The sequence below is a fragment of the Oryx dammah genome, unplaced genomic scaffold (assembly GCF_014754425.2).
Source record: "Oryx dammah isolate SB20612 unplaced genomic scaffold, SCBI_Odam_1.1 HiC_scaffold_14, whole genome shotgun sequence".
Taxonomy (NCBI): domain Eukaryota; kingdom Metazoa; phylum Chordata; class Mammalia; order Artiodactyla; family Bovidae; genus Oryx; species Oryx dammah.
In genome coordinates, this window is record NW_024070198.1 from 15,060,030 (window position 1) to 15,083,105 (window position 23,076).

The following is a 23,076-nucleotide window of genomic DNA, read 5'->3' on the forward strand; positions in this document are numbered from 1 at the left end:
GTCCATATTCTGCAAACCACATCCTCTGACTGAATCTCTTTTTCTTCTTTTGTACATCGTACCCCAGAGTATTTTCCTAAACAGTTAGAGCTGCCCTCTGGAGAGTGGCCTCAAACCCTCTTCATGGTTTCTAACTACCTCCCTTTTTTCACTAAGAAGCTATGCAGAGGGTTGGGACACACGGATACAACTTCTTTCCTAGCTCCTCTTCCTGGGATTTTTAGAAGAATGCCATTGGGCTGAAATATCTAGCCAAGTGATTCAAGTATAGACAAAAGTCACTGATATATGTTTTCCTTTATTGCTTCAGACTGTGTTTGGAGAAAAACTGGTGGCTAAATTCTTATTTGAGAGTGATTTCTCAGATGATCCAATGCTCCCCTCGCCTGACCAACTCAGAAGGAAAGTGCTTCTCAAAAATAAGAAATTAAAAGCCCATCAGACACCGGTGGATATCTTAAAGCAAAAGGTACGCTCTTGTTAAAGAGGTTACAGGGATGCTGCGTGCCCAGAACAAAGAAACTGATGTCATTCTAAACTTTCAGCCAGGTAACCAGTTTTTGGAGATTCCCTTTCCTTGAATGATATGTTTGAGTTTTGGCTTTTGTTTTAATAGACTGATAAATACTCTCTTCCCACTCACCTAAAATTTTATTTTGAAAGATTGATGTAGAATGCACCTCATTATTTAATTTATTTTGGGCAGAGTAATGTGTGACCTTTATCTCTGGACCTGGGCTTCACAATTCTCAACCCCTCAGTGGTTACTGGAGTCCCCTTTAGAAAGAGTCCCTGCCCCTGGGGGAAACTTGAACATGGGATTGTGACCCCTGAGGTCAGTAGTAGACCCCAAGTAGCAGCAGCTCTGTGGTCCTAGCCCTGTGGAAGCTGGCACAGTGTATCACTGTGGTATGTGGACCCCAAGGCACTTCTGTATCTGCTTCACTCATGACATCTATACTCAGAGTACCCCAAACTTATCTGCATAGCAGGGCCCTCTGCCCAAGGATCTGTGAAAAAGTTCAGGTCCAGGACCGGTGAGTCCATATGCCAGGTTGCACTTACTCATTGCACAGAATGACAGCTGCCAAAACTATTTGCCTTATTTAGGAGGGCACTGTTGGCCCTGAAACACCACTTTTGAAACTTACCAAAGCCAAGAGTTGCTGCATAAACCTCAGCCCCCCACAGGAGGAGAATAGTATTTATTTTGTATAAATATATAATAGATAACATAAATTATATACAAATGTAACATACAAAAACCATACTTCTCAAATAAATCAGCCCAGTCAGACTTACATTTGATCAAAAAAGGTCTGGCTTTATTTTTTTATTCACATAAACATTATATTATCATCCCTCTGATGCACATCTCACTTCTGAATTTTAATTCCAAGATAGATGGATAGACAGACAGAGGAAAGGAAGGGAATAAGGGTAGATAGATAGATGATAGATAGAGAGATGGATACAGATAGATGATAGACAAGACATACAACCTTGAATGTGTTTACTGCCTGGATGAAATAAGATGCCCCCTTCTTTCATTTCTTAAGACTCTCTCAGGAGCTCTGCATCCTCAAATGTTCTTTTTACTGCCTGGAATGGTTTTTCTCCTCATCTCCTGTATCACTGTAAGATTGTTGCTTGATCAGTGAGAGTTCTGCTTGTTTTTTGTAAAGTGAGAAGAACAATCATGAAGAAAAGGTGAGAAGGGAAAATTAGCCAACCACAAGCTTGTTCTCAGGCAAGCCTGTTTTTAAAAGAGTGCCCAAACATGTTGAAAAATCTTGAGTCTGGAGATTGGTTTTTTTTAAAGATCCAAACCTGCATGTTCCTAGAAGTCTTCATGTACCCTGGAGGTACACATTGCCCAATTTGACCATCATGCACAGCTCTGGGCCAAGAGTTGCAAAAGCAGCCACCTTCAGGGGCCAACCAGGAAACATAAACACAAGAGCCAGCTGGATATATAACAGTAGGGAAGTGGCGAGGAGGGCAAGGGAGTGCACATGGCTTTATTGAATGAGCAACCCTAAAAAATTCTTAAAACACTGCATCAGCCAAACAAGTCTGGTCTGGAGGTGAAGTCAGCGCTAAGTGCCACCAGTTTGAGACCTCTACTAGGTCTGCCTTTGTCCAGATCTGCACTCCCCAAAGCTGCTGCATTTACTTGGGTTCCAGAAGCCATGAGACCTATGCAGATGGGCTTTATTTTGAAGCCATTTGACTAAAATGTTAGCATGTGTATGCTTATGCCTGGCCCTCCTCAAATTCTGCAGCAGAAACTGACTCCCCAACATAAAAGGCACTTTTTCTTTGGCAGCACTGTTCCTCCACTCTGCTTTCTTTATCTAGAAACTACTGCCCACATCTCAGTGCCAAGCAGATGCCGCTGCCCTCTGTTCTAAGGTCTTCAAGACATAGTTGGATGTTCTTATAGCTGCTACCTTTCCTATTCTTTGCAGTGACGTACACAGTGTCCATTCCACTAATGAATAGATTGTGTTGTTGCAAAAGTCTTCTGTATGTGGAGCCCGAATCTTCCTTCCTGTTCCTCCTACTCTTTGGCACAACTTTCCTCTGCAGCTGCACAGACTAATTGCACATCTTGAAAGCCAGCATGTGTCTTCTCACCAGCTTTTCTCTTCTCCAAGCTAAACGTTCCTGTTGTGTCAACAGTGCCTCACAGGATATGACTCTTCCATTAAGACTATTTTGATATTCGTACATTTGTGGATATGCTTGAATTTGTCCATCTTAAAACATGATTTCCAGAACTAAGTCCATGCTCAGGGTCTGTCAACTCATGAACAGTGTAAGCATCACCTCTCTTAATCTGAACTATAAACCTCAGTTAATACAACCTCCAGACTGTTCTCGCTATTTAAATTCTTTAACACCTACCAGGCCCATGTTGAGTTTGTGGAAAAGAAACAGTTCAGTTGTTTTCACAGGACTAAACTTATGTCTAGTCTCCCCATATTTCCAGGTTTACAATTAATGTTAACCTTCCGCATAGCAGGAGCCTCACATTTATCGCTATGAAATTTGCTCTTCTTGGTTTGAGTATGTTATTACAGCAGATAAGGTTCCCTGTGGGTTTTTACATTAGCCATCCAATGTATTTATTAGCAGTTTTCCAAACTGTGCCTTTGCCCAGATTGCCCTTGAGCCAGACGGCCCAGTGGAGAGTGCTGTGGCCCTTCTTGCAGGACCTCCCTGGAGTTTAGGTGATTGTCCCTCCTGTCTGGTTCTCTGTTCTCTGAAACCCACATTTCTGCAGAGTCTGGTTCAACCTCTTTCTTTATAGAATAGAAATTAAGGTCTAGCCATCTATGAGACTTTCTCCAAGCCTCCCAGCTCACAGTGGCAGAGGCAGGACTCTGATTCAAGTCTTTAGGAAAGACCTTGTCAAAGGCAGTCCAGAAGTCAGGATACATTGATACGAACCACTGGGGCAGGGACTTCCCTGGTGGTCTAGTTGCTAAGACTCTGCACTCCCAATTCAGGAAGACTGAGTAGTTCAATCTCTGGTAAGGGAACTAGATCACATATGCCATAGCTAAAGATGCTGCGTGCTGCAGCTAAGACCCAGTGCAGTCAAATAAAGAAAGAACGAATCACTGGGGCACTTTCAAAGACTGCCGAACTAAATCAGAATTGCCATAAGGAAGTCCTGGTAATCTGTTTACTTAAAAATAATTTTTACCAACCTGAAAGTTGGAAAATGCTGCTAATCTGTTATTTCCCACAAAGTGAGTTACCTTACCCAGAAGGTCTAAACAGGTTCCTGTGTGGGAGATTCGTTCTTGGTAAACTCGTTCTACTTCTTTCTAGTCACCTCTTTATTTTCTGTGTTCTCTCAACCAAATAATCCATTCTGAGACTTTGTGAGGTATCACCTTGACATTTCCTACCATTTGACTTCCACAACTTACTTCTTCCTCCTTTTGGAAAAAAATGGGACAATATAATCCCATTATCAGTGTTTTCAGCACAGTTCCAGACCCCTGTGATTTTCCAGGAAGTTCCCTGGTGGCTCAGATGGAAAAGAACCTGCCTGCAAAGCAGGAGACCCAGATTCAATCCCTGGGTGGGGAAGATGCCCTGGAGAAGGGAATGGCTACCCACTCCAGTGTTCTTGTCTGGAGAATCCCATGGACAGAGGAGCCTGGCGGGCTACAGTCCATGGGGTTGCAAAAAGTTGGACATGACCGAGTGACTAACATGTTGACAGTCATATTGTCAAGGCCTTTCAGTTGCCTGACAGGTTGTGGGTCCAGACCTAGTGATCTGGGTTCACATGGGGCTGAGTGATGCATGCCTAGAGCTCCAGTGTGCTCAGAACCATCCCTAACGTAGAGCGTCTGAGTCCCTTCTATTCAAAGAACTCACCCTCAGCAAGGACAGGCTGACTCACAGCCGGATTTCTGAACCCTTGGTCTTCTGAAGTCCAACCTGCTAGCGTCAGACAATTCACTCTCAGCACCGGGTGCTGTGCCAGGGGCTGGAGGAACAAAGCCAGGGAGACATGGCTCCTGCCTGGGCCCATCTGAGCCAGTCTGAGCCAGTCTCTTCACCTGATCCCTACCTCTGACCCTCTGACCTATATCTGAACTGCTTTTATCAAGGGCTGAGATCCTGTTCTTCTGTCCTAAAATAAGTAGGACATTGCAAAGAATAAGGAAGCCAGCTCTTGACTGTCGCTGGGCTACCCATCCCATACTTCCTGCACTAGGGGAGTACCTACAAGTTGATGGGACCTTGACACTCCGCTTTCTGATACCTGGGGATGAAACTTTGAATGGCAGCTCCCCCCTTCCTGGTTCTCCCAACTTTCTGCCCGGGGTGAGTGGTGGGGGAGCGGAGGAGGGGAGGGCGCTTCCCAGCTCTTGGCATTGCCATTCATGATACTTGGCTCCACCCTGTGTGTTTACTGTTTGGAGGCTATTTGCTTATCCAGGACAGATAGACTTGCTTCTGTGGGTCACTTGTGCCTGGAGCATATTTCCCAAAGTTTGAAAGAACGCTAATCCTATGAGACACTCTGGAAAAAAAAAAAAAATTCCCAGTTAAATAAGCGTGGGAAATGCTGCACTGGAGATCTTTGAAGAACCGTGATGCCCTTTAGCATATTTAATGAAGGCTCTGAGAAACTCTGTAGTAGGAATGTGTTTTAGTTTCTGTAAGATGTTGTTTTTAAGCTTCCATTGTGTTGTGTGGTTACTGTAATTGTCATTTTTTTATATAACAGCTGTTAACACCCGTGGAGCTAGTGTTCCATAAAAATTTTGAGCTTAGGCCATGTTCAGTTATCTGGGATGGACTGCATTGTAAAAGATTTATCGGATATTGACATAGCCTAAATCCTATCTTCCTTATGTATATATTTTATTATAAATACAATATAATCACATTTCAGGAAGCTTAAGGAAGAATCATTATAAAATACACTTAATTCCGAAGCCAAACACAACCTGTATCACAGGGATTCTTAACCTTAACAGTATCTATGGATAGAATTCAGGAGGCCCATGAAGTTAGATGAAAAATTCATTTTTTTCTTTTTTGGCCACACCACGCAGCTTGCAGGATCTTATTAATAGTTCCCCAACCAGGGATCGAACCCATGCTCCTTGCAGTAGAAGCACAGAGTCCTAATCACTTGGGCCTCCAGAGAATTCCTGAAAAAAACAAAAATTACATCTTAATTTTCACTAACCTGTAGCTAAAATTTAGCCTTTCCTCTGATTATAAATATAAGAAACACGCCAGAATAAAATTGACAAACTATGTCTTTGTCAGCAATAGAAATCACAGGTTTTTCATATTATATCAGAGTTGCTGCCATTATCTCCAAGAATTATTTATGCTCATCACTATTTCACAAGCATTACATGACCTACCATTATATATTTTTCACTGTGTTAATAAAGAAGCATATATTCCTATAGCACTGATTTGTCTTTTTAACATTTGATAACTATAGTCAACATTCCTTTTTTCCTTTGTAATCTTATTTTATTCTATGCATTTAAAATATTCTGAGAAGGGATCTTATCTACCAGACTGCCCAAGGGATCTGTGCCTGATGTATTAACATTTAAAATTTAGCCTTTTATGCATGACATTTTATATAATTATAATCATTATATAGAGACATAAAGGTATTAATGCATAGTTATTAAACAAAGGATATAGAATTATATATATTTGCATATATATATATGTATATACTCACATAGATGTATATGCTTATACTTACAAGTATATATATGTATATACTTTCGTGACTTAGTTCCTCTATTGTTGGACTTTTAGATTGTTTCCTGTTTTTAATTCACGCAAATAACTTTGCCTGTATTTTGGACTATTTCCTTATGCTTGGCCCCCAGATTTTTATTTATTCTTGTGTCCTGTGTTATTCCCTCACAATAATTCTACTCAAATGTAGAGGCACATGACCTTCCTGATAGCACACATCAACTTTCCAAAAACTTCTAAGCCTATTTTGTTAATCTGACTGATGGTTCAGATAAAAACTTTTTTAAAAGTTGATAAAACTTTATTTGTTGAAAAAAACTTTATATTGTTCAAGGAATTTTATTTAAATCAACTATTCTTTTTTCCCATCCATAGGAATTCTAACATTTCTCTCAATGTCAAAATACTTTAGATAGTATTTTAAGAAGCGGGGAGCAGTTTTTTAGCAGAGATTTTCTTTTTCAAAATGGGTAGGCTGACTTACTTCCCCATCATTCAGGACTGATGGTTCTCCGAAGCATCCAGGTTTCTCCTGGGAAGGAGGGAAGTAGTCCTCGGGGACTTGGATTCCAATTCCTTGTGATAGTTTTCTAAAAGTTCCTGGATTCCTCCTGCAACGATGTTAACATTTGCCTAAGTATTGATGTTGTATTTTAAGTGAATGTAGAGTTTTGGGGTTTTTTCCCCCCAGGTAATCAAAATAGGTTAAGCCACTTTTTAGGACTATGGTAAGCATTGGGTAGTCCTTTTGAAAACCATAAATGAAAGTTTTAGTATCTGGGTATCTGCAGTCTTTAATTATTGATATCTTACAGGCTCATCAGCTAGCATCCATGCAAGCTCAGGCTTATAATGGTAGCAATGCCAACTCCCCACCTGCTAATAATGAGGAAGAGGAAGATGAAGAGGACGAATATGATTACGATTATGAATCCCTCTCTGATGGTAAGAGAGCCAACACGACGCTGTACTCAGGAAGCACACTTAGATGGTTTTTCTACTGGGTTTTTTTATGTCTTTTTTTTTTTCCAAAATAAGTCTGGCACTCCATAGACAAATAATACAGATTGTTGTAATATTATCTAAGAGTTTCTGGAATCCTGTCACTTAGCAAGGAGGACCAAGCAAGGAAAGGGATTCTGTCAGCCACCAGTGAAGTGAAGTTGCTCAGTCGTGTCCGACTGTTTGCAACCCCATGGGCTGTAGCCCACCAGGCTCCTCCGTTCATGGGATTCTCCAGGCAAGAATCCTGGAGTGGGTTGCCATTTCCTTCTCCAAGGGATCTTCCCGACCCAGGGATCAAACCTAAGTCTCCCACATTAGAGGCAGACGCTTTAACCTCTCAGCCACCAGGGAAGCTGTCAGCCACCAGAGCCATTACTAAAGGAAAGAAGAGGATGTGGAAAGCAGGACAGGAGTTGTTCCTAAATTGGTTTCCAGAGAAGGAGGTAGAATTACAGCAGAGAGAGACCACATTCTTAGAAAGAAAGTGAAGTCGCTCAGTCGTGTCCGACTCTTTGCAACCCCAGGGACTGTAGTCTATCAGGCTCCTCTGTCAATGGGATTTTTGTAGACTGTGGTTAAATCTTTTCTATCTCCTGAATCACCTGCAGGGGGCAGCATCGGGTTCCCATGCTTCTCTTTACTGCTTTCACTCTTGTTTTGCAAGAGCATGGAAAAAAATGAAGCCTCATTCCCCTTCTGCACCTGCCCCTCTACCCTGGTTCTCACATTATTAAGCCAACCAGACATTTCCTTCTGGCCCCACCAAAAAGATAAAACAACACGAGTGAAGACTAATGGTACACTACAAAAAAGTCACAGGAATGATATTACCTACCCCTGTTTTACAGGTGAAGGGCTCTTCTTACAAGAGAATTAGGTTTCAGGTGTATTTCATCTGGACTAAATTCGTATCTCTGCTAGAGATTACAAAATGCTTCCTCAGGTACCACCACTGCTGATAGATTGTTTTAATTTTGGCAACATCTGAAAGACAAATATGTAGTCATGAAAAAGAAATGCCAAAGTTCCTGTTTACTTAAACATTTAAATGTAGACTATATTACTTCTCATTGTTTTGTTAATGTGTAGATATACCCAGACCAGCAACCATTTACCACTTGCATTAAGACTGCAGCCAAGGGATGTCCATGGAAGTCCAGGAGCTGGAACTTGGTCTTCATTGCAGGGCATGCAGGTTCCATCCCTGGTCAGGAAGCTGGGATCCCACATGCCTCATGGCCAAAAAGCCAAGACATGGAACGGAGGCAGTGCTGTATCAAATTTACTAAAGACTTTGAAAATGGCCTGCGTCAAAAAAAATCTTAAAAAACGACAGCCAAGCCTCCTCCATTTAAATATCCGCTTCTCATGCGGCATGATTGTCTAGTCATGTTTCCGCGAGCCTCCGTCATGGTCAGCAGCTGCAGTCTAATCTGTTTCCACCTCCAAATATAATCCTAGTCTTTGTCCATTGAATAATTGTCCTTAGTAGTAGTTGATTGCTTCATGTGCTCAGCCACTCAGTCGTGTCTGGCTCTTTGTGATCCCAAGAACTGTAGCCAGCCAGACTCCTCTGTCCATGGTGATTCTCCAGGCAAGAGTACTAGAGTGGGTTACCATGCCCTCCTCCAGGGGATCTTCCTAGCCCAGGGATCGAACCCAGGTCTTTGGGTAGATTCTTTACCATCTGAACCACCAGTGAAGCCCGAGAATATGGGAGTGGGTAGCCTTTCCCTTCTCCAGGGGAACTTCCTGACCCAGGAGTTGAACTGGGGTCTCCTGCATTGCAGGCAGATTCTTTACCAGCTGAGCTACCTGGGAAGCCCTGACTGCTTCATACCATCAACTAAAAACTGACCTGAAATCCTGTCAGTTAACACAAGGGGCATATTCTCTAATTGGGAGACTGAAAAAGGGTGATAACAGGAAGGAGGCAAGATCATTTCTTATATCCTATTCCTCAAAAGCTGTGGGAAGATCCTCTGGAGAAGAGAATGGTAACCCACTCCAGTATTCTTGCCTGGAGAATTCCATGGACTTAAGAGCCTGACGGGCTCTAGTCTATAGCGTCACAAAGAGTCAGACTCAACTGGGTGGCTAACACCTTCACTTTCACTTTTCTGAATCCACTGAAAGGAAGTCAGGCTGAAAATTCACCTAGGCAGCTCAGTTTATCTCTGTGACAGCTCTAGTCCTCAGTTTTCACATATATAAAATGAGCAAATTTCTCTAAAACCTTTTTTTGGCTATAAAACTGTGACAGTTCCTGGGAACTATCTGAAAATTACTTCCAGAAAATCTAAAGGAAGTTGCAAATGAGGCTCATTTATTTCAGGAAGTACTACTCTGCCTTTTGGCCAGTAAGTTCTTAATGAGTATTTATTCAATTAAATTTTATTAAAGCGACATCAATTAATTTTTCCCCAACCTTGCTGTACATCTTAACTAGCGTTGAACATGCACTATAGATTTGAATTTGCAACTTTATTGGACTTCCCTGGTGGCTCAGCGTCTGTCTACAATGCAGGAGACCTGGGTTCGATCCCTGGGTCGGGAAGATCCCCTGGAGAAGGAAATGGCAACTCACTCCAGTACTGTTGCCTGGAGAATCCCATGGACAGGGGAGCCTGGTGGGCTACAGTCCATGGGGTCGCAAAGAGTCAGACACGACTGAGCGACTTCACTTATATAGACATTCTGTGACTTCATATATATGAAGTCTAATGATTGCATGATTCTAACATTAATCAATTTCTAACCATTCAACATGAAGTGTTTTGCAGACTATTAGGACCATCAGTAACTGAAAATATGTAGTGTGAATGTGGCAGCATGATTAATGTCAACAATGTTTGCACTTCTTCTCTTGCTAGTCTTTGCACCCCTTAATAGTCAAACTATTAAATCAGTGGAAGAGTTCTTATTTCATTTATCTTGTAATTTAAGCTGTTGTTATTTATGCTTTACTTCATACCTTAATTTAATTTATCTGGCTTTTGGCCTTAATTTCCTTACTGTTATCCCCTTTCTGATTCTGTTTTTCTGTAGCAGACGTCCTTACTGCTTCTCCCGCTCCTAACAGTCAGGAAGGTAAAGCCATTTGAACCTGGCATTTTAACTGCATGAATGTCAGCATTCTGTTTCTTATTGTTTAGGTCCGATTCGCATGTGACACTTATAAGAATAAAAATGTCATTAACTGATTGATCTCATTTATTTCTTGGCAGCCTGCATGGCCCTGATTTGGTATAAGGATATTTTGGTCTAAGCATTTGTGGTCTGATGAGATAGTAAATTGTGGGTGAGAAATGAGCTTTCTTGTTTGTCGTTTTAAAAGAACATAATCATGTTTATTTTCCTAAAATCTTTAAAGTCATTTTGAAGAGAAATACCAAAGCAAGAGCAAAGTATAAGATTATTTGTCATACTTTGGAATGTTTAAATCTATCTTGATTCCTCACCTTAAGATTTTCCCTTCATAAATTGATAGACAATTATGAAAACTTTACTTTCCAATTAAGTATATTTGTGAAAACTGCATGGCAAATAACAATGCCTTTTTTCCCCTCTGGTTTTGACATTTCTAGAGGTAAAAGAAAATAATACCTTCATTTTTAAGTGAGAGTGATTAAATCATGTCTATACCATCAAGAAGTGATTCAACCACTCAACCTTTCCCACACTTGTGTGCTGAGAGCTTCTTGACAGGGTATCTTCCATAATCTGTGCACAGTTCTAATTGTCTGTATGAAAATGAATTTTCTCATTTAGATTATGTCTATATGGTACCAAAACTCCTGGTAAGTTAGTCCATTCAATCAAAGATGAATATATCATTTAACAAAATTTTAAAATTTAAGCCATTATTTTGGTAACATGTAGTCAGCACCTCAGTCTTACAGATAAGCACAAGTACCTGGATATTCTTGGAGTGATGTATAGACACAACTTTAAGTGACGCTTCAGTGCTTACTCACTAAAGCCTGCCAACTCATTTTCAGACAACATTCTAGAAGACAGACCTGAAAATAAGTCATGTAATGACAAACTTCAGTTTGAGTATAATGAAGAAATCCCCAAGAGGATCAAGAAAGCAGACAACTCTGCTTGCAACAAAGGAAAGGTAGGCGCATGGTTTCTGTTCGATCGCACTTGGACGTGGTATTCTTGCCAGTTTCAGACAGGATTTCACTCACTCCCTATCCTTTCCCTTCACCTTGCCCCTCACTTTCCCTTGAATGCCAAAGCCCATACAGTGATGATATGGGCCCCCTTCTGTCATTTATAGAAAGTTAGCCATTTATTCATCCAGCCAGTACCTACTGAAGGTGTAGCGTGTTGGTAGGCACTAAGGTAGCACAGGAGGTGATTTAGCAATGGAAGTAAACATGTCAACAGTGCTTGGAAATAATTACAAAGAGCAGTGATTACACACTGTTATCAGATCATCTGGAAGATGAAGTTGAGAAGCAGATGAAAACAGGGCATTCAGAGCAGGAGGACAACCTGGTATCTTTAGTGAATTGCCTGAAGTTTTAAAGTTGTTTGGGATGACCAAGATGATGAACAGGGCTGAATGGGAAGTGTTAGCAGAGGGAGGACACTAAGAATGGAAAAATAAATGAGATACCTGGACCCAGTCCTCAAGTGCCTCACAGTGTTAGACTCTGAGCAAATCGATAGTTGCACTGACATTGTTGGAGAACAAAATAACAAAATATGCCAGAAATTTGAGCCACAGAAGATACATACTCCATCATCTATTTGTTCAACAAATATGCATTAAATGTTTTACATTTAAGACCCTGAACTATGTGCCCTTGGAGAAGATGAAGAATGTTAGACTCAGCCATTGCTCTCAGAAAGCTTTTCTCTAGGGAAGGTGTTAGAATGTGTATATGGATAAGATAGAGTAAGTGAAACACTCTGATGACAAAGGAGAGGAACAAAGAGCTTTGGGGATTCAGAGGTAAGTGATCTGATCAGTACCTTCCCTGTAAACCAGTATCATTGTTCCCTTGATAGGTTTATGACATGGAACTGGGAGAAGAATTTTATCTTCCTCAGAATAAAAAGGAAAGCAGACAGATTGCACCAGAGCTTTCTGACCTTGTCATCTATTGCCAAGCAGTAAAATTCCCAGGTAAGAGTAGACAGTATCATTTATAGCATTTAAAGATACTAAAAGATAAAACAAATATGCTATTTAATCAGGTATTGCAAATGGTCTCAAAATAACTAAACTGTGTTACAGAAATCACTGTTACAGTACCTTCTAAATATTTATTATTATTATTTGCTTTGATGCTGATGTGGATAATTCCATAATATTATCATTTTTCAGACTATATCATTTCTCATCATAATAGTTAATAATAATCATAATATTCATAACAACTAATACCTAAAATTTATTAAGCACTTAATTTTAAGTACTAGGATTTGTATTAAATATTTTACATACATCATCTTAAATGATTTCATAATAATTCTGTGAGTAGGCAGATTTATCCCTATTTTTACATAAAACAATCTGAGAGAGATGAAATAATTGGCCCAAGGTTTCAGAGCGTATCAGTTAAGACTCTTTTCTTTGAAAGTGGCAGAAATTGGCATAAACAAAGAAGAAATGTATTGCCTTGTGTGTTAAAAAATGAAGAGATAAACAAGTGTCAGATACATCTTGATCCAGGGCTTTCCTCTCTCCCCATAGGGTCACTCCATTGACTCTCACTGGGTCACCACTGTGTTGGCCCTCTTTCCTTCACGGTGCCAAGGCAGCTGCAGCAGGCCAGCCACATACTTCTCAATTCAGCTTCAGTATGAGTCTCTTTCAGAACTTTCAGCAGCAGTTCTATTGTTTTTCATTGGATCTTCGCCCATCCCTGAACCAGTCACTGTGATCAAGGACATGCAATGCTCTGACAGTCTAGGGCAGTGGTTCCCAATCTTTTTTGGCAACAGGAGCTGGTTTCCTGGAAGACAGGTTTTCCATAGACAGCATGGGGGGAAGGGGTGGGAGAGGAGGGCAGAGAAGAAGGCTTCATGATGATTCAAGAGCATTACATTTATTATACTGCTGCCGACCTGATAGGAGTTGGAATGGGAAAGGGCTGTAAATATGGATGAAGGTTTGCTCACTCACTCACCTACCACTCACCTCCTGCTATGGGGCCCTGTTCCTAACAAGTTACTAACCACTGCTAGTCCATGTCCCGGGGATTGGGGACCCCTGGTCTAGGGCTTATGTCATGGGCCCATCCCTGAGCTAGGTAGTGGGTCTCCACCCAAACTGCAAAGATCATGGACAAAGTTTCAGTGGAGGTTTCCCCCATTGGCCATTTTTAGAAGTACAAGTGAGCTTAAGCTGATAAACCATTGCCCCCCAAAAATGTGCATTTCAGTTAATAAAGGATGGAATTCTGATTCTGAAGCTTGTCTGCCTCCGAAGTCCTGCTCTTAACCCCAGAGCTGCCCTTGTGTCTTGTTAGGGCGTGCTGTCAGTGAGCTTATCCAAATGGAGCAGCAGGAGGCAGAGGGCAAACAGGAAATCCATAAACATCTGGAAGTCAGAAACATTCATCTCCTCTTATTAAGAAGAAAGATTCCCTCGTACAAGATTTCTGAGGACAGGAAAGCAGCTGGCATTGGGGCACCCATCTAAATGTTAGTAAGCAGCTTGGATGAACTTGACCTAGAGAGAGAAGTTAAAACCCCAACCCTCATTTTTTTTTAAGGTGGTCTAGATGCAGATCCTGCTTCCAGCGGCTTTAGCTTAAGCCCCAGTTCTCATACTCGGCCCTGTGAATGGGACAGAGGTCTTAGGCTATTAAAAAATTAGATAACCAGTGGTCTCTTCACACACCAGAGGAGGAAAAAAATCATAGAACTTTCTCAGTTTTAGATTTTCTCTTGTAAACTGTTTTTAAACTTTTGGCAGCCGCTACTGCCTATCTGCTAGCAAATTCTGTTGAGGAGGATAAGAGTGAATAAGTAGCCAACAATGGCAACCCTCTCCAGTAATCTTGCCTGGGAAATCCCATGGACAGAGGAGCCTGGCGGGCTACATATTCATGGGGTTGCAAAAGAGTCGGACACGACTTAGAGACTAAACAACAACAGATTTCAAAGAAATGAAAGAACCCGGCCACGTAGGTTTAGTCTCACAGATCCCGACTTTCTATCTCCTGAGTACCGTATGACCATATCTGCAGTTAGGGAAATTGTTCTTATCATGGGATAAAATTCTTTCACTGTCAATGAGCCTCATGGCCTGCATGTCCCTCATCACAGGAACAAATGTGAAGACCACTCCATCCAAGACTCATACTCACTGCATCTCTTGTTTTTTATATATTCAGCTGCCGCTACACCCAAAACATTCCTCTGGCTTTGTCTTTTCCTCTCAAGCACTGAGTAAACAAAGAGCACTAGTTCCCAGAGATATTTGAAGTCACCATGAGAGATGACATTTCTCTGCTGATAGAGGATCGTGGAAGGGTCAAAGGTCATTTGGTACAGTTTCCGACTTGAGGCACAGGCAAAGCATGGGGTTGTTTGACTTGTTTTTAAAATTTCAAATGCAGTAAAAGGTTAAACTGATATTTATGTAATAAAAGAGGAAATATGAAGTATGTTTTTTGAAACAAACAAACAAAAATTCCAAATCCCCCCCTTTTTTAAACCATTTTTTTAGTAGTTGAAGTTTCTCATCTTTCTTTCCCCAAATTTATTTCCTTTCTCATAATGACTAAATTTCATTGCCAGAATCATTGTCATAATAGCTTCTAAATATTTATTGTCATTATGATTTGTTTGGATAATTGAGGAGGAAAATACCCTACAGTGTCCATTTCTTTGAGACACAACTTAAAAAATTATATGAATATAATAATTTTTAAAGTGTTAATTTTGCTGTACTGTTGATTTAATTTTGCTATATCATCAATTTCAATGCATCTCATCTTTTACCATCCCAAGTCCTTTCCCTAGGAGCCACCATGCAAAAAATTCTTCAGAGTAGGGAGGTACCATGAAGACCATGGGTGTGTCCTTCCCCAGATCACGGACCTGTTTCACTGGCAGGGCTCCACTCCTCAGTGACCTTGGCCAGGACAGTTCCATAACTTCTCTGCACTTTGGGTTCCCTACTGGTGAAAGAGGCATAACTTGCAAGGTTGTTGTATAAACAGTTCTAACTTGCAAGACTGTTGTATAAATTAGCAATAAGGGGCACAGTGTGAATAGCACGCTATCTAGAAAATAATTGGCTCTCTGGAAATGGTTGTTGTCATTGTCGCTGGTGAACAGACCAACTGGGTCTGCTAAGGGTCTCATTGCCCTTTCGATAACTTCTCTGGGCCTCTCCAGATTCCTTCCCTTTTCTTGATCACTCAGCCTTTGTTTTCTTGCTTGCTCGCCCCACCCCAGAGAACACCCAGGCTCCTCAAAGGGGGGCCATGTACCCCTGGGGGATGTCAACATGTGCCAGGGTGTGTGCAAAAACCCCAGAATGAATGCAGCCCCTCACTCCAACCCTTTATCGGTTTTACTCGGGAGAAAATCCATTGTTACATCATTGTGTAGAGGGCAAAATTCACAAAAAAGTTTGAAGATAAAGCATAAGAATTCACTAGTTCAAGATGGTGCATCTTTGCAGTTTCAGATACTTCAGAGGAAAAAAAAACATGTAGAAGCCCCACAGCTACCATGCACTGAGCATTTTCTCTGAACAGGACACCCTGCTAAGTATGCAGATATACATTATCTCATGTAAGCCTAACCAGGACTCTCAGAGATGAGGAATAAGTGGTGAGAGAGGTTAAGTAATTTGTGTGAGGTCGCTCCACAGGGAACAGGGCTTAAATTCCAGAGTCTACACTCTCATTGAGCTCAGTTGTGTCTGACTTTTTGCAGCCCTATGGACTGTAGCCCACCAAATTTCTCTGTCCATGGAATTTTCCAGGCAGGAATATTGGAGTGGTTTGCCATTTCTTCCTCCAGGGGATCTTCCCAATCCAGGTATCGAACCTGCTTCTGGGTCTCCTGCATTGGCAGACAAAATCTTTACCACTGAGCCACCTGGGAAGCCCACACTCTTATTAAGCACTACTTAATCCTGTCTTCTCACATGATATTCTTTGAAGGTTTATTCTCATCTTAAAGCGGCCTTCCTGAATGCTGCTTTAGGTAAAGGAATTACTTGCTAATGGTATAATTGGAGAGAGCGGGACCAGTTTGAAGGCAACTCTGGTTTCACTGTCCCAGGAGCCAGGTTTGCTTGGTGTGAATTTGTTTCCTCATTCAGCAAATACCTGTGAAGTTCCCAATGTGCCCTCACACTGGCCAGACAGGAAGGAACCAAAGAGTGGCTGGACCAGCAGTGAGGAAGAGAAGCCCTGAAACATAGTTATCAGCAAAATCTGTTTCCCATTTAATCCTCAGATTAACCCCATGAAAGAGTTCCTATCACTGCACCCATTTTGCAGATAAGGCAGCTGAGGAACCAAGAAGGTAGATGTTAAATCAAGGTTCCCATGGGCAGGAATTGATCCTGGACAGTTATGATATGGGCTTCCCAGGTGTGGTACTAGTGGTAAAGAACCTGCCTGTGAATGGGCAAGAGACTTTAGGGACTGTGGGTTTGATCCCTGAGTCGGGAAGATCCCCTGGAGGAGGATATGACAACCCACTCCAGTATTTTTGCCTGAAGAATCCCATGGACAGAGGTTCCTGGCGGGCTAAAGTCCATGGGGTTGCAGAGAGTCGAACAGGACTGAAGTGACTTAGCACACAGTTATATGACAGTTCAGGCCTTTGGCCATTCTTTCATCTCCAAACTGTGCTAATAAGGTTCTGAAGTCTAATCTTTTAGGCTCTAAAAGATTTTTTTCTTGCAGTTTTTCAAAATCTTTCTGTTGCATAACCAAATAAGTATGGGTGTGATTTTGTGGTCGTCTTGTAATAATCCTGTGGGTCTCTTGTCCCATTTGCCTACAGAGAGAAAAACTTCACTGTCATTACTTGCAATGCTATTATTAATCGTGCTAAAAATGCTAGTAGATCTTCTGTACTGAGTTAGAAGGGAGTAGTAGGACTTCAAAATAAACATTAGCAGGGATGGAAAATGTTGAGTTCCCTTGCTTGTAGTTTTTGGCTTATTTATTTTCATTTTATGGGAACAGGCCTGTCAACTCTAAATGCATCTGGCTCTAGCAGAGGAAAAGAAAGGAAAAGCAGGAAGTCCATTTTTGGCAACAATCCGGGCAGAATGAGCCCCGGGGAGACAGCACCATTTAACAAAACATCTGGAAAAAGTAAAGTCACCTTCTGACAATATCTTTGCCTGATTTTGCATGCTGGAGGATTCTGAGATTTCACTAAGCACTTCCCTGGAAATTTTTAATCTTTTTCTTTATATTCATGATTATTCTTATTATATAATTGTGGTGTAAATATTTTTTTAATTATAAAATTATTCTCTTAACTTCCTAAAACATAGTCTTTCACTGAAGATGTTCTAAGAGTGTTTGCCTCAAAAGTAAAAATTGGAGCCACCTTGGAACCTTCTCATGGTTCTTGGAACTGCAATCTTCCCCATTATAATTCCAGAAGATATATCCAGTTTATGTTTAATTACTTTTTATTGTCAAAGTCATAAATTCTCATAGTTAAAAAACTCAAACTATAGAGTACTATTAAAGTTTCTTTCCACTCGCAACATCCCAGTTCTACTCCCCAGAGGCAACTGCTATCAAGGTTATTGAGTTTAGTTCAAGAAAAATAAGATTCTTTTTAAGATACTCCAAATGGGATATAACTGGACCTGTATAACTTTTATATGCACTGTAGCTTTCTGCATAGCTTTCTGTACATATCATCCACCTTATCCTCCTTAATGTCCCTATGGTATTCTGTTGTGTGGATATATTGTCATTTATTTAACCATTTCTCACTGGTAGAACTTCTGGATTGCTTCCTGGATTTTTGTTGCTGTGTGTGTATGTGTGTGTATGTGTGTGTATGTGTGTGTGTGTGTATGTGTGTGTGTGTGTGTGTGTACTGTAAAGAAAATACTGCTAGAGTGGATCCCTTGTATATATATTGTTTTATATCTGTGCAAATATGTCCACAGGACAGATGAGGTACTGAGGCAAAGAACTTTAGGGCTTTTAATTTAAATTGGTGTGACACTTATTTGCAAACTCTTTAGCTCTCCTTTTTGGGGGAAGATCTAGTGGCTTTATTATCTATTGACTCGTGAATGGGTAGCATTCCACCTCGCAGGTGGGAAGGCACACCCTTAACAGCTGTCGTTTAGTCTCAAGGTGGTGGACTAACTCAGGGGTAACACTCAAAGTGCACGCCGGTGGGTCACGTGCTGTGATTGTAGCCTGCGATGTTGTTCAGGTTTCTCTTTCTAAAATATCTCAAGTGTTCTGCACTAATCTGAGGCTAATCTTTGGGGGGGGTTTAGGTTCCTATGAAGGAATGCGACAGGCCTGGGAGGACTCTGCTTTCTCCGTCAACCCAACCACGTCCCTCAGCGCTATCATTAGAACTCCCAAATGCTACCATATCTCCTCACTGAATGAAAATGCCGCCAAACGTCTATGTCGCAGGTATTCTCAGAAACTGATCCAGCACACCGCCTGCCAGCTGCTGAGGACGTACCCGGCTGCCACCCGCATCGACTCCTCCAACCCCAACCCCCTCCTGTTCTGGCTCCATGGGATACAGCTCGTGGCACTCAACTACCAGACAGATGGTAATGGGCCTGCTTCTCCCAGAGTGCCTCTCCCCTTGCTCCTTTGCATCTTACATCTCAACAAAAAACATGTTTTCAAGGGGGCAAGAGTGCCAGCTAGGGCCTATGTGAGGGTGAAAATACAGAAGACAGGAAAGAGAAGAGAATCAGACACGGAATTGTACTCTTGACTTTTCAGACTTAAGGCGAGAGGGAAAAAAAAAACCCTCAAGGAGCCCTGAATAGCCTCTTGTTCCTGCTCCATTTTTAAAGCACTTTTAATTTATTATTATTATTATTTGTTAATTTATTTATTTTAATTGGAAAGAAAGAAAGAAAGTACATGAAGTCGCTCAGTCACGTCCGACTCTGTGACCCCATGGACTGTAGCCCACCAGGCTCCTCCCTCCGTCCATGAGATTTTCCAGGCAAGAACACTGGACTGGGTTGCCATTTCCTTCTCCAGGGGATCTTCCCAAGCCAGGGATCGAACCTGGGTCTCTCAATTGTAAGCAGACGCTTTTACCATCTGTGCCACTAGGAAAGCTTCATGCAAAAGCCTCTGCTTTAATTGGAGGATAATTACAATACTGTGATGGTTTTTGCTATGAATCAACATAAATCGGCCACAGGTATAAATGTGTCCCCCCCAATCCTGAAACCCCCTCCCATCTCCCTCCCCACCCCATCCCTCCAGGGTGCCCTGCTTCATGCATCAAGCTTGCACTGGCCATCTATTTTATATCTGGTAAAGGACATGTTCCAGTGCTATTCTCTCAAAGCATCCCACCCTCTCCTTCTCCCACTGAGTCCAAAAGTCTGTTCTTTACGTCTGTGTCTCCTTTGATGCCCTGCAGGTAAGATAGTCGGTACCATCTTTCTAAATTCCATATATATGCTTTAATATGCAGTATCTGTCTTTCTCTTTCTGACGTACTTCACTCTGTATAATAGGCTCCAGAATCATCCATCTCATTAGAACTGACTCAAATGCATTCCTTTTTAATTAACATTAAATAATATTCCATTGTGTATATGTATCTCAACTTCCTTATCCACCCATCTGCAGATGGACATCCAGGTTGTTAAAGCACTTTTTAAAAATAGGACTGCTATCAATAGAGCTGTGTCCAATTTGTTTTTAAAGACCTGTTGGGGTAGAGATTTCTTAACACTCTTTAATAACTGTCTTGGAGAAGGCAATGGCCACCCACTCCAGTACTCTTGCCTGGAAAATCCCATGGACGGAGGAGCCTGGTAGGCTGCAGTCCATGGGGTCACAAAGAGTCAGACACAACTGAGCGACTTCCATTTCACTTTTCACTTTCATGCATTGGAGAAGGAAATGGCAACCCACTCCAGTGTTCTCGCCTGGAGAATCCCAGGGACGGGGGAGCCTGGTGGGCTGCCGTCTATGGGGTCGCACAGAGTCGGACACGACTGAAGTGACTTAGCAGCAGCAGCAGTAACTGTCTTGCTCATTTCTTCTTCTTGCAGTTCTTCTCATTTCTTCTTCTTGCAGTAGGGTCTTTCCAAACACTTTGCAAGTTAATTCGATTTTAGCTTCTTCTCATCCCTTTGAGATTGAAATGGAGATGAATGGTCAGCGCTCAGCGAGCAGCTAAGGCAAAGGAAACAAGTCTGTGAATTATATGGACAGAGAAAGCAGTGTTTGTACTTCTCTGTCCATGAGATGCTCGCTGGGGATAACGGATGAGGCCGAAAACTCCAGAGTACAAGCCACCTTTAACTGCGTGCTGCTCCCTGTGCACTGGGCTTCCTTGGTAGCTCAAGTGGTAAAGAATCTGTGTGCAATGTGGGAGACCCAGGTTTGATCCCTGGGTTGGGAAGATACCCTGGAGAAGGGAATGGCAACCCACTCCAGTGTTCTTGCCTAGACCAAGGAAACTGGTGGGCCTACAGGTGCAGAGGGAGAGACTAAACAGCTGCAGCCTGTGCTCCTTCTTGACCCTTGTTATCTCATCTAATCTCTGAAATGACCCTAAGAAGTAGGAACATTTATCATCCCTGTTTCTCAGATAAGCAAACCAAGACAGAGAGCAATTAAGTTACTCAGGGTCACAGAATGACTTATAAATTCAAGGACTCTCAGACCTTAGAGGATAAAGTGCTGTGGTTCCACTTAGATGTGAGGGGAGGTGGGGAGCTACAGCAGATGAGGAACGTTTCCTCAAAGCTCTTGCAAAAATCAGATTCTTCCCTTTGAACAGTCAAGCAGCCTGCAGCTTCCTCTCACGTGCACTGAATCAGATCCTAACCAACTGTGGCTGACCCATCCACCACGGTGTAACCCTGTCTGCAGCCAAGGTCAGACCACAGCTATGGCTCTGGGATCAGCCAGCCACCTGGCAGTGGGGCCACCAGAGCCCAGTTGTGGCCAACCCTGGTTAGAGACATCAGTCATATTTTCTTGCCCTTGTTATATTTGCTCCTTTCAGTTGAAATTGAATAAGATAATGCAGGTGAAATACCATACTTAGCATAGTGCCTGGAGTGCAGACAGCATTCCACAAACATTAGCTCTCATTAAGTATTTTTGATAAGTTATGAAAACAGTATGATTTGGACTCGCAAGTGGAAATAAGAGTGACTTATTTTCAAAGCTGTAAAAATTTCTTTTCAGTCTGTCCCAAGTGGCTTGTGGGTTTATATCTCTGGCCCTGTCTGTAGCCTTGTGTCCACTGGCGCCCTTGGTTGAGATGATATGGAAATATTTGAAGTGAACTGAAATAACTAGCTAAACGGTTTTCTCAAGGAAATGGAAATGCACTTGGTTTGGGACGTGTCCTTCCTCCTGAAGTGCTGAGGCTGGTGCAGACACACGGACTCCACTGATGGCAGAGGGAGCCACAGCTGACGGGGACACGGGAATGGGGGCCTCCTCAGGCCTCCCTGTGGTCTGGAAGCACGCATGGAGGCTGCAGCTTGGCCACCACTCATCCCTGGAGGCTCAGCCTCTTTCCCAGATCAAGCTGGGGTGCGTGTTCCAGCTGTCTCACTCAGGGGATGCAGGTGGCTGTGTCGTGTAACTGACCCCCAAGTTTATGGCATCCTCCAGCCCAGGAGGCCGTGCTGCCATAGAGCCTCTCTTGATTCAGTGCAGCCAGTAATGACGAAGCCTCTTCCACACTGGACGAAACTCATACTGTACGCAGTTTCAGTTCATCTGTAAAAATGGCCGTCTTGCACACTGGGGGTAGAGCCTAGGTCAATCCCTTGCACACAGTAGGTGCTCAATAAATGCATGTTGTGCTGAGCTAACACTGTCTTTATGAGCCTCAGCAGAACCTATCATTCTTGATTTTTGGTCCAGATCCTTTCTAGGTATTGCCAGGTGAATTTCAAGTCCAAACAGACAGATTGGAATCACTATTTTTTAATTAAAAAAAAAAATTCCTGGGTTAGGGAATGCTTGATTTTCCATGAAATATCCCAACCAAATAACAAATAACCCCTTCCTCATACCCCTTGTAATAATCCAAATATGTTCCATGGGTCATTTGCCTTAAGCTTCCTGAATTTCAAGGGACCCTGGTGGCCCAAAGGCGTGTCCATGGACTTAGGGTCACTTCTTCCCAAGATTTCTAATGGCTCCATCAGCTCCAAGAAGGTCTGCAGTGATCTGGAACCAGGAGTATCCCAGGTCTACACTCAACAAAACCAACTGTTAAGTTTGGAAACTGACCTGATCCTGATATGCAGACCCTGGTTATTATAGGCAACAGCCCCTCAAAGTTCTTTCCATTTGGGTCAGAATGATTCTTCCCTCCTGTCCCAGGACCTACAAGTATGTAGAAATACAGCCCCAAGTCAAAAGAAAAACTTCTGTTAATATTTATTGTGCTTTCCTGAATGATCATCACACACTTTCTGATGACTTTTCCAGCCCCCAGATATAGCGTAATGATTATGAGAATGTGGCAACTTCACACAGGGTTTTTAATGACTAGAAGGACACAAAGGTAAAGGAAATGCTTAATGTGCTATCCCGTGCATTGACTAAGAGGGTTGATGGAGTTACATACATCTGTGCA

General features: G+C 42.1%; 1 protein-coding gene across 1 annotated transcript in view; it reads left to right on the forward strand.

Annotated features, from left to right (window-relative positions):
* The window catches only part of PLCE1 (phospholipase C epsilon 1), a 335,041-nt gene that overhangs the window by 284,339 nt on the left and 27,626 nt on the right, over positions 1-23,076 (forward strand). Inside the window, exons 18-23 of the mRNA XM_040254554.1 lie at positions 311-469; positions 7,086-7,215; positions 11,277-11,398; positions 12,301-12,418; positions 17,460-17,591; positions 18,752-19,042. Of these exons, the coding sequence (XP_040110488.1) occupies positions 311-469; positions 7,086-7,215; positions 11,277-11,398; positions 12,301-12,418; positions 17,460-17,591; positions 18,752-19,042 (952 nt within the window). The remainder of the gene's footprint in view (positions 1-310; positions 470-7,085; positions 7,216-11,276; positions 11,399-12,300; positions 12,419-17,459; positions 17,592-18,751; positions 19,043-23,076) is intronic.